The sequence below is a fragment of the Moschus berezovskii genome, chromosome 11 (assembly GCF_049115385.1).
Source record: "Moschus berezovskii isolate FMDL1 chromosome 11, NW_MosBer_1.0, whole genome shotgun sequence".
Taxonomy (NCBI): Eukaryota; Metazoa; Chordata; class Mammalia; order Artiodactyla; family Moschidae; genus Moschus; species Moschus berezovskii.
Window position 1 is genome coordinate 37,058,358 of NC_142470.1, and position 10,820 is coordinate 37,069,177.

Genomic DNA, 10,820 nt, shown 5'->3' on the forward strand with positions numbered 1-10,820 from the left:
AAAAGGACAGGAGGGAACTTTCTGGGGATGCTAGAAATGTTTTGTATCTTCATCTGGGTGATGATTATATGGATGTTGTACATGTAAATTATCATCAAGCTGTACACAGGATTAATACACTCAAGCCACCTTATTTGTCACCCCTCAATTAAAAAACAAATCATTTTCTGATGCTAAAAGACAGGTCCTATGTCCCACTACCAGAGATCCATTTCCAGAAAAGTCTGAAATTGAGCAAACTGATTTCAATGAACAACCTCACTTTAGGAACCTTGGGGAGGGGCTTTACAAACACTTCTTCTGAGCTGTCAACTGAACCTAATGGCCTGCCTCAAAGTCTGGGATGTTGAATAGCTGCTCTGAATGCCAGAGGTTTGGGGAACTATGTATGGATGAAGCAGTATCTTAGCACCTGTTATGATTCTTATATATTCATTTTTCTACTGCCTTACATATTTATTTCTGAATAATCCAGAGTAGAGCCTTCCACATAGGTTATCTCAGACAATGCTCACAGCAACTCTGTGAGGTAGTCAAGACAAGATCTGTGTTATCTCCTTTAGGAAAACAAAAGCCAGAGGCTCAAGGTGTTTAAGGGACTGCACAAGATTTCAAATCCAATGAAGGCTAATATCATAAAAGAATCTAGGCCTCCTAGCTCCTAATCCAGTGTTCTGTTCACCAAAAAAAAAAACAAAAACAAACAAACTTATTTTAATTATGTGGGCTGAGAATGCAAAAAAAGATCTACAAAGAAGTTCCACCCATGCCCAAGTTCAAAAATCCATATTCTGATGAAAACTGAATAAAATATAAGTGAGAGAAAAAACCATAACCAATGGTTTAAATTTTCCTTCTGATTTCCTTTGGTTATCTGCCTGATTTCCTTTTAGCTTGCCTAGATTTGCTTTGTTTTACTTTCATACTTTTTTTCATACCTACCTTTTATCCTTTTCCTTACTCAAGGGAATTCAGACCACCTACCTCTTCATGCACCTGCTGTCACTTAGCCAGAAAGGGAACAAAATCTCTTAATTAACCATGTGGTTAGGTGGATCTGCCCCAAAGGAGCTCTCTTTCTGACATGTTCTTGGACGTCCCACTTTCTGGAATGTCTATGTTATATCACCAAATGGATTTGATAAAATTTTCCTGGGAAAGGACCTAAGCTAAGAACAGTCCTGGTGGAAAATTAATCATAATATTTACTGAAGAAAAAAAAAGCTATTCCGAGAAATCTGGCTCACCCCAGAATATATGGGGTACCTCCCACCCCCTGCTATCTCACCACCAGGCCAACACTTGCTTTGAACTGCTCCAATCTCACACCTTGACTGTGTGAAAGAATCCAGGTAATCACTAGGTTAAGAAACACTGGCCATACCCTAGATTGGAGGACAAAGCAATGGCTCTAAGAAAGAAGGCATTCACAGGGCTCCTTACTAGCTATTTGCTATTCTCTCTACATGACTGCCGGACCTATAACCATCCTCACCAATACTCACGTTCATCTACTCTCAAGCAGAGATGATATCCATGTGCATCTTTTGGAGGCAGCGGCTCATCTACGGCTCACACACACAAAAAAATGCCATCTATAAAATGCAGTGTGGATGCTTAACAACTTACTTTAGGTTAGGGTAATTTCCTAAGACAGCCTCCCATTCAAGTCTCTGGGCTATGTGTCTCCATGGAATTTCAAAGATTTAATTGCTTTTCATGGGCTCCTGTCTATTAACCACTTAGGACTTTGCATTTCTCCATGGCATCCGGTCCCATCACTTCATGGCAAATAGATGGGGAAACAGTGGAAACAGTAGCAGACTTTATTTTTCTGGGCTCCAAAACCACTGCAGATGGTGACTGCAGCCATGAAATTAAAAGACGCTTACTCCTTGGAAGGAGAGTTATGACCAACCTAGACAGCATATTAAAAAACAGAGACATTACTTTGCCAACGAAGGTCTGTCTAGTTAAGGCTATGGTTTTTCCAGTAGTCATGTATGGATGTGAGCATTGGATTATAAAGAAAGCTGAGTGCAGACGAATTGATGCTTTTTAACTGTGGTGTTGGAGAAGATTCTTGAGAGTCCCTTGAACTGCAATGCAAGGAGATCCAACCAGTCCATCCTATAGTAGATCAGTCCTGGGTGTTCACTGGAAGGACTGATGTTGAAGCTGAAACTCTAATACTTTTGTCACCTGATGGGAAGAGCTGACTTATTTGAAAAGACCCTGATGCTGGGAAAGATTGAGGGCAGGAGTAGAAGGGAACAACAGAGGATGAGATGATTGGATGGCATCACCAACTCAGTGGACAAGGGTTTGGGTGGACTCTGGGAGTTGGTGATGGACAGGAAGGCCTGGTGTGCTGCGGTTCATGGGGTCACAAAGAGTCGGACATGACTGAGTGACTGAACTGAATCTGACAATGGGGGGCTTCCCTGGTGGCTCAGATGGTAAAGAATCCATCTGCAATGTGGGAGACCTGGGCTTGATCCCTGGGTTGGAAAATTCCCTGGAGGAAAGCATAGAAACCCACTCCAGTATTCTTGCCTGGAGAATCCCCATGGACAGAGGTACCTGGTAGGCTACAGCCCATGGGGTCCAAAAGAGTCAGACATGACTGAGCGACTAAGCACAGTACACATCTGACAATGAGTAATGAGGTTAGAAATGTACAGGAAGGGCACAGCTCCAGCTAATTACAATAAAGGAATTGTCAGAGGTCAGTGGTCCAGCATGTCTATGGACATGGTAAGGTCTGGACTGCACAGATCATTCTGAGGGAAGAGCCACCATCTGAATACTACTGCTCTGTAATGCCTCTAACTTTTTCTTTCTCAGCATTAGTTTCCTTACTTTCACAAAGTTAAGACTTTGTTTATTTCTATAGAAAAAAAAAAGAATTGGATTGTAAATATGCCACTTGATTCTCTGGACTGAATCCAAGGTCAAAAGGCCTATCAGAGGATAATAGTTGATAGGAATAAAGTAAATGCCACACCTCAACACCTCTTTTCATCGACATTTCTGGCAAAGACAGGTCTTCCATGATGGAACAATAAAATCTGTCATCCTGGTCACTCCCCATTTCCTCTGGATCTCACCGCTCATCCCTTAGGAGTTAGAAGTTAGTTGTATGGGGAACACACAGCATCACAATTGCTGCCAGGGCTGCCATGTATTGCCACATGTGAGGACTGCACAACTCCAGATGGCACCATTCAAATAGGCTAAAATGAATATGGAACCCTTGTAATTGCAGAGCACACAACCTGCACAGCCAGATGCTGGAGTGTTGCTGCTGCTAGGAAAACATGTAAGTGTTCATGTTGATGGAGCAGTTTATGATGTTTCAGGTTTGGGGTTAAGATTACATATGCTGTGCCTAGTCGCTCAGTCATGTCTGACTCTTTGAGACCCCATGGATTGCAGCTCACTTATCCATGGGGATTCTTCAGGCAAGAATACTGGAGTGGGATGCCATGCCCTCCACCAGGGGATCTTCCCAATCCAGGGGTTGAACTCAGGTCTCCCACACTGCAAGCAGATTCTTTACCAACTGAGCCATCAGGAAAGCCCTAAGATTTACATGCATCACCTAATTTAATATTTGGGACATGATCCTGAGATAGGACCTACTTACTATAACCATTTTCAAATGATCAAACCAGGCCTTAAAGATTTTAAGAAATGTTTCCAAGTCATGGCTATTGCCCACCAAATATTTATTGTATGACCTTCTGAAAAAGATAATGTAAAGCTTTTTGTCTGTTTACATGTCTTGGTTATTTATAGTACACACCTTGAGATGATTCCCTTAGTGGAAAGAGCTCTGATTTGAAGGCAGGATATGTGGTCCCAGTCAGTATTCTAACACATCCTCTAGCAAGTCATACATAACCTTTCAACATACAAATGAAAAATTCCAGGTCTAAAACTTTCTACCTAAATGACCTTGAAACAATGTTATCAAACTTCTGGATTCCAATTACTCTACTTACAAAATAAAGCAAATATTTGCCTTTCCTACTGCATGATTGGTAAAAATAACAAATGTTAAAATGATTTATAAAGTCCCATACAACTGTAATAGGACATTAGTAATGCTTATTTTAAAAAGCAAAATGTCCTTTCCAAATCAAGGCAAATTTCTATGAAGTGTTGTCAGGCAGTAATCCTGAGAGTGGCAATAGGCTGCAACTTTTGCTCACACAACTCTCCGTCTTTTCTCCTACCCACAGGCCAGTCCCTCTTCACCTTCTGCAGACAAACTGCCTTATAAAAGCTTTCATTTTTATTAATGATACTACTCTCCTCCCACATTCTACATAAAACCTCTCATGAACCTTCTTTCTCTTTTGTAAATTTGTGAAAGGATCAACAGGATTTAGAAGAAGCTCATTTTTCAAATAGCTGTACATATTCTCAGCATTTCAAAGGGTTTTCAGTAGCCAATAAGAGTTCACCAAATCTAGAACTGATCTCATCTTCTCAAGACCCAAGTACCTTTTGTCTTGCCCAATGACTTGATGCCACACACATGAATAAATATATCTTCAATGCATAGTGCTGGGTAAGTGCGAACTCCCCTACTGAATATACAAAAACCCCAGAGAACACTCTGTTTAATCTAGGGACAAAGAAGAATAAACTCATTAATTTCAAAATAGTGTTTTCAAGATACCAACAATGTTCTTGTAAGCGCTTCCCACAAACTTCAAAGATACATATGCAATTATTTTCTCTTCCCCCTGGTAACATCAAAACTCCAGAACTGCATCCAAAAAAACCCAACTCCTGATGCTGTTCTCCATCCCAGCTCTCCTGTCTTCCGCAGCTTCTCAACATTTGAAAATATAGAACTGATTAATTATGAATGCTGTGGCTTGTCTGACCCACATCTCACCTTACTCTTTTGCTCCTTTGGAATTCCATTCCATAGTCAGAAGAATATCAATTTCAGAAAATAAGGTTTCCCTGATATCTAACCTGAAGTTTCCTTCTGCAAGTCTCATCCTATTACTTCTGTGGGCCACACTAAATAACTCATCCCCTTCACTGCCACTCTCCCTTTTCAGAGATTTGTAGATTGTTACCATGGCTTCCCCTTCATCACCACTTAGCCCAGCCATATATATTTAATTTTTTTCATCTTTTGTCATATATCAGTCCCTTCAACTCTTAAATCAGCTCTCTGCTCTTCTCTGGACTAACTCCAACTCTCCCAATTCACCTCCAATAACTGGTGCCCCTTCTGGGAGTTTCAATTTACTCTCTATCTTCCTTCCCTCTCTTTGCTCTTTCCAGAAATGAAATAGGAAGGGACTAACAGATATGTGAGGTCAAGGGTCAGGAATACTGCATTGTATATACCTACTTTAAGTTGCTTAGGCCTCTCTATAGTACATATAAAGTCTCAAGTCATATATCCCCTTTCCTGGAATAAGAAGGCAGGTATTAACAGTGAAACAGTCCTCTTATCCCACAGACCATTATCCTCTAGGCTTCTGCCTGGAGGACGGCAGACGCAAGATGTCAAGACATTTATAGAACAGGTTACAAAGGAGAGCTATGGGCAATGTGGAGGCCTCCAGGCAGACATCATTTTTGAGGTTTGGGCTGTCCCAAGATAGTGTACACCATTTGCATAACCCCAGTAACTCTCTGTACCTCTTTTCAATGAATGGGTGTTCTGGGGAACTACTTCAGACTTTTCACATGTTGATCCCCTTTATGAATTCACAATAACCCTCAAAGAAATACCATTAAAATGTCATGCATTATAAGGCTCTCAGACATCCCTTTTTTCCCCTCAAATAGCCCAAACTGCGAGTGATATGAAGGTATTGCTTTGTTCTAACTCGGTGCTTTTCCATTTTTTACCACATTCCTAGTCATGGTCTGCTCAGGTTTGGTACCCTACCTTTAGTCTGAGACAAATGGGCTACCCCAGGCCCCTCAAAACAAGGGCTGGCAGAAGACCCATCCTCTCCACTTCCTTCACCACAGACAGCCCCGCCAGCAAGACCATTCCCCTCTAGATTAGACCATCAGTTACTCAGGCAGAAACAGGGAGAAATTTACTGAGCTATGCTTATTTTCCCTCACTTAATTGAAGATCCTATGTCACAGAAGAGTCAAACGCCTTTTCTGTAAGTCAGAGTCTCTATAAAAAGAATAAATGCATTTCCTCAAACATGATAAATAGCAAAATTAGTCCAAGTGTTACTAATTGTTCCAAGTGTGAGAACCTAAACTTCAATTTTGATACAAGAAAATGAATGAAACCACAATAATATATGTTTCCCCAAACATAAAACATGATACAGAAGGGTGTGCCCAGTCCCTCCACAGGAAGTCTGCAGTAGAGACTGTATCTAAATGGGGCTGGGGAAGCAGTGATAAGGCGAGAAGCTAGTCCTGCATGGCCAGTTGCCTAACTGCAGACAGCATATGTCTCAGAGCAGGAGAGTCCAGCCCGCTCCAAGTGTGATCACCACAAGGCCTGAAGTGCTTTTCAATAAGCTGTCTGTCTCTCTGGAGGTCATGGGGAGCTCATCCAGTTACACTTAGTGTCTTATTTGATCCCATCAATAATCATTTGATCCCGATACTGCTGAAAAATGCTTGGCTAAAATTTCTAGCCTTTTAATGGCAGAATCCTGGCTCTTTCTAAAACTAGCATTGCTAGATGTGTCAAATGATGCATAAGGGCTTCGTCCTGCTGCCAAATGGACTGTGTTGCCGAGGGAGGATTTGGGATGTTCACTGTGCTTCCCTACAGCCAGTAGCAGAGCAGCTCCCAGAGCACACTAATCTCTACATGAAACTCCCTCACTCAGCAGCTCAAACTCCTCATCTAATGCTTGACTGGAGTATATTCTTCAAAAGCATTAAGCGTGTGACTCTCCAGAGGCACCAGCAATAACTTTAAGCAACCTTCTTGTTTACAGTAGGTAAGTTCAGAGCTGTAGAAAGGACCCCTTTGCCTGTATCATCAGCATCTAGACTGCTAGGGCCTGCCTATATAACAAGAAATGATAGGAAAGTTTCAGAGATGCTCAGAGACATGAAAGTGGGAGACAATCTGCATTCCCAGAGAAGTGATTTTTATATCCATTACACAAACATTAGGCACTAAAAGAGATTGTTGCATATATAAACCATGGAAGCCAAGACAACATTAAAGCACAGCTGTTCTTTACAAAAGTATCTGTGGAGAGACAACAGTATTGGTCCCTATCTCAGTTCACAGAAAGTACTATCAAATTCATCAGATCCTGTCTCTTGCCACAGGCTAGTATAAATTCCAACACTGAACATAAAGGGGTCATTTTAGTTGCCAATACCACTGGCACTAATGCTGAAATATGCATCCAGACTCTGTTTTCCATGGGGACCACATACCGGAATATTTTCTCTGCAATGACTGAGAAACCTCAGCTTCAGAATATCCCTTCATGAGACTACTGGATATATGTGGGAGTGTGTGTGTGTGTGTGTGTGTGTGTGTTGGGACAAACATGGGAGATACTTGTAGCTCTATAATAGGCTTTTTTCCAATGCTTTCCATCCAATTAATACAGAGACATTAGTAACCAGTGGAGCATGAGAATTTCATTTATTTCTGACAACGGGAATGAAAGAAAAGACTCCGGGTTTTACTCAATGAAATTAGTGTGGGCATTTAAAAGGCATGCTTTCTCTTCTGTGCATTCTCGTTCATTTACATTTTATATTTTATTCACAAGCCTTTCCCCAGTGGTCTTACAAAAGAAACATCCATTCAAAACCACCTGGTTTTCCCAGTCAAAGGATATTATGGGAAGAGTTAGAAGTAAGTGCCTAAATACACAACCCCAACTCAGTGAATATGGGAAGAAAATGAGAGTAAATGAAATATAAACCTCATTTCAGGAGTCTCCAGCAGCGAGATCTGCAGAGAAATGGGCCTTCCAGAAACAGGCATTCAGATCTGCTACCACAGATACTCAAGCTAAGAACTGGAGGGAAGGAACTGGGAGCAGGGAGAGAAAGGGAAATCAACTACTGTCTCTTCCTGGCTTCAGAGTGACTCCCCCAGAGGAAAACAGCCTTGGCTACTTTGCTCCCTCTCTCATCTCCCTCCATTCCCGTCGCCTGTCCCTTAGTTCCTCTGGGGCTCTCCCAAGACATCTGAGAGGAAAAACAAGAGTCTGTGAGTGGACAGGAACTGGGGTTAGGTGGAGAGCAGAATGAATTGATGAAGAGGCCATTCCTAGGGAAGTCAACATTTGAAGAGGATAGCTGGGTGGGATTCAATAATAAAGAGTTCTATATTCCCTGAGAAAGTGTATCACATTCCCCAAATTTGTGGAGGCCAGGAGGAGTAACAAAGGGAAAGGAAGAAAGGTAATAGTTGAGATCTAGAACTAAGCTCTCAGGATGCAGAAGTAATAGAGGGATTTCAACCTAGGAGCCCCAAATAAAGGACATCCAATCTCGGCTGCAACCTTGTGTCTTTCGGAGTCATTCTACCAGGAACAGGAAACTTTTTTCCCCCACTTGGTTGCTGACAAGGAAGGGAGAGTCCCTTGGGGAATGACTGCGTTCAAGGAGAAAATATAGTCTAACTGGGGAAGGAGGTTTGAGGGAGGAAAAAGAGCTAAGAACCATGGGCTGAGGTTTTGGAAATCAGGGTTAGTTGACAGTGGCTGCAAATTGACGTGTGCAAAAAAAGAAAAAAGAAAAAAAAAAAAAAGCACAAATCCCAAACCACTCAGGCGGGAGCTGCTCACCGGTCCCAAAGATCTGGAAGAGAAGGCGGGGCTGGGAGGCGCGGATCGCGGCGGAGAGTCTTCCCTCTCTGCCCACTTCCGACACCTTCTTCTCCGGCATCAAGCGGATCCTCAGCCGCCCTTCGCCGTGTCGAATCCACCAGCTGAACAGCTCAGTGAGGTTGAACTGAAGCAGCCCCGCAGTCGCCTCCTCTGGAGGCCCGACGCAGCCCTCAAGGATTGCCTCCTCTCCAAGCTCCAGCACCAGCTGCTTGGCGCGCCGAAGCTTGCGAATCGAGCCTCCCTTCAGCACCCTGGACAGCGTCCGTGCCTGAGCCGGGGTGGGAGAGTTGGCGCCTGCTGTCCACGAGACCCCGGGTGGTGGCCCCACCAGCCTAAGCAGTGGGGCGCAGTCGAGAGCCAGCGAGCCGCGCGCCTCCAGCCGGCCAGTTCTCGGCTCCGAGGGGTACGGCGGCGGCAGCAGCAGGTCCCGGGCGTAGACGCGAAAAAGCGAGGGCACCACAAAGTCCACCGCTAGGCTCTTCCTCTGCAGACGCGAGTAGCTAAGCGGCTCCCGGGGCTGCAGGGCTGGCCCCATGGCCGGAGAGCCCATGCGCTGGCCGGTCTCGATCCCAGTCCCGGAACCTGAGGCTGCCGGTGAGAGCAGCAGCAATAGCAGCAGCCACAGAAGCCCTATGGCTCCCATCCCGCCAAAGGGTGACTGTTTATGCTAGAGCTTCGACTCCCCGGGATCCAGCCTCACCCTCCGCTCCCCCTCAGATGAGAAGGGGTTCCTAACAGTCGTTGGTCCTGACAGGCTCCTTCCACCAGATCTCGGGGGACTGTCCGTGCACTAGATTTCCTTTCCTCCAACTGCAAGGAGGAGAGCAGGAATCTCAATAAAACGGGGCTGGAAGCTCAGGGGCGTGTCAAGAGACCCTGAAGCACGAAGGGCTCAGCAGCTGGGACCCTATGCCTCTCGCGAGCCGCGCAGAATGCCGCGCCCCCGTTCGTTGATCGCCGCGCTATGGAATGAGAGAGACTACTATGGTTGACGGCAGATGGCAATTAGGTACCGTCCTCTCCTGCCCCTCGCGGCCTGAGCTGTGGTCTGTCCACTCCTGAGCGGCTTCCAACCCTCTGCAACTTTTGTGCCGGGAACGGTGGTTCCGAGCTGGTATTTGGTGTCCCGGCCGCCTCCTGAGCTGCTTTCGGCTCTTCTGAGCTCCTCTTCCGCGTCTAGCAGGGAAACGAGGGCACCAGCTGTTTTCTCGCGCACCCTCCCGCGATCCTCCGCAGCGGGAGGTCTTTGGACTGCACTACTAGCTGAACTTCTGGATCTGAATCGAGCCGTCGTGCTGCGGAGCAGAGGCTCAGGCCGCCGCCGCGCAAGTTTACATCGTCCTTGCTTTCCTCCCGCGTCTGGTTTCAGAGTTCTCAGGCACCAAAGCGGCCCCGGCGGCAGAAGCGGAGTGAAAGCATTCAGGGACCAAAAGCCGGAAATCTTGCTGCCCCCTCCTCACTCATCGGCAGCTCCTGCGGCTTCAGTGGCTGGGCAGAAGGTGCCCGGAAGTCGCCTCTGTGCCCCGCGACCCTGTGGGCCGCGGCAGCCAGGGTGCCAGCTGCTACTGCCGCTGCAGTCCCGGGAGCTGCTCTATAGCATCTGCCTGAAGGCCCGCCACTTGCAGCTGGCGGAGCCGCGAGCGCGCGCCGAGAAGGGGCCGGGCCGAGGCGGGGGCGGGGTTCGAATGCCAACTCCCCATCGCGGCTGGGCCCACGCAGCCCCGCCCCGCCCCGCTCGCCCGCCAGCCAATGGTGCGGCGAGGTCGACTTCTTATGCAAATCTGCAGAGCCCCCCCGCCCCCACTTTCATTGAGAAAAGCACAGAGCCCGCCCTATCTTCCCTCCACCCCTCTTCCCTCTCGCTCCACCTCTGCCAGATTCCCTGCCCTTTGTCGCTCCTGTGTGAACAGAAGCGTGTCTTAGATAAATAGTAGGACTAGAAAAGGCCTTTGTTATCAAGTATTCTAATTTAGCATTTAAGGGAAGTAAACGAAT

At 45.8% G+C, this 10,820-nt stretch overlaps 1 protein-coding gene across 1 annotated transcript in view; it reads right to left on the reverse strand.

The window, feature by feature from the left end:
- The window catches only part of ALK (ALK receptor tyrosine kinase), a 752,669-nt gene extending 742,259 nt beyond the window's left edge, over positions 1-10,410 (reverse strand). The window contains exon 1 of the mRNA XM_055400465.2: positions 8,784-10,410. Within this exon, the coding sequence (XP_055256440.2) occupies positions 8,784-9,468 (685 nt within the window). The 5' untranslated portion in view covers positions 9,469-10,410. The remainder of the gene's footprint in view (positions 1-8,783) is intronic.
- Between the last annotated feature and the right edge of the window lie 410 nt (positions 10,411-10,820).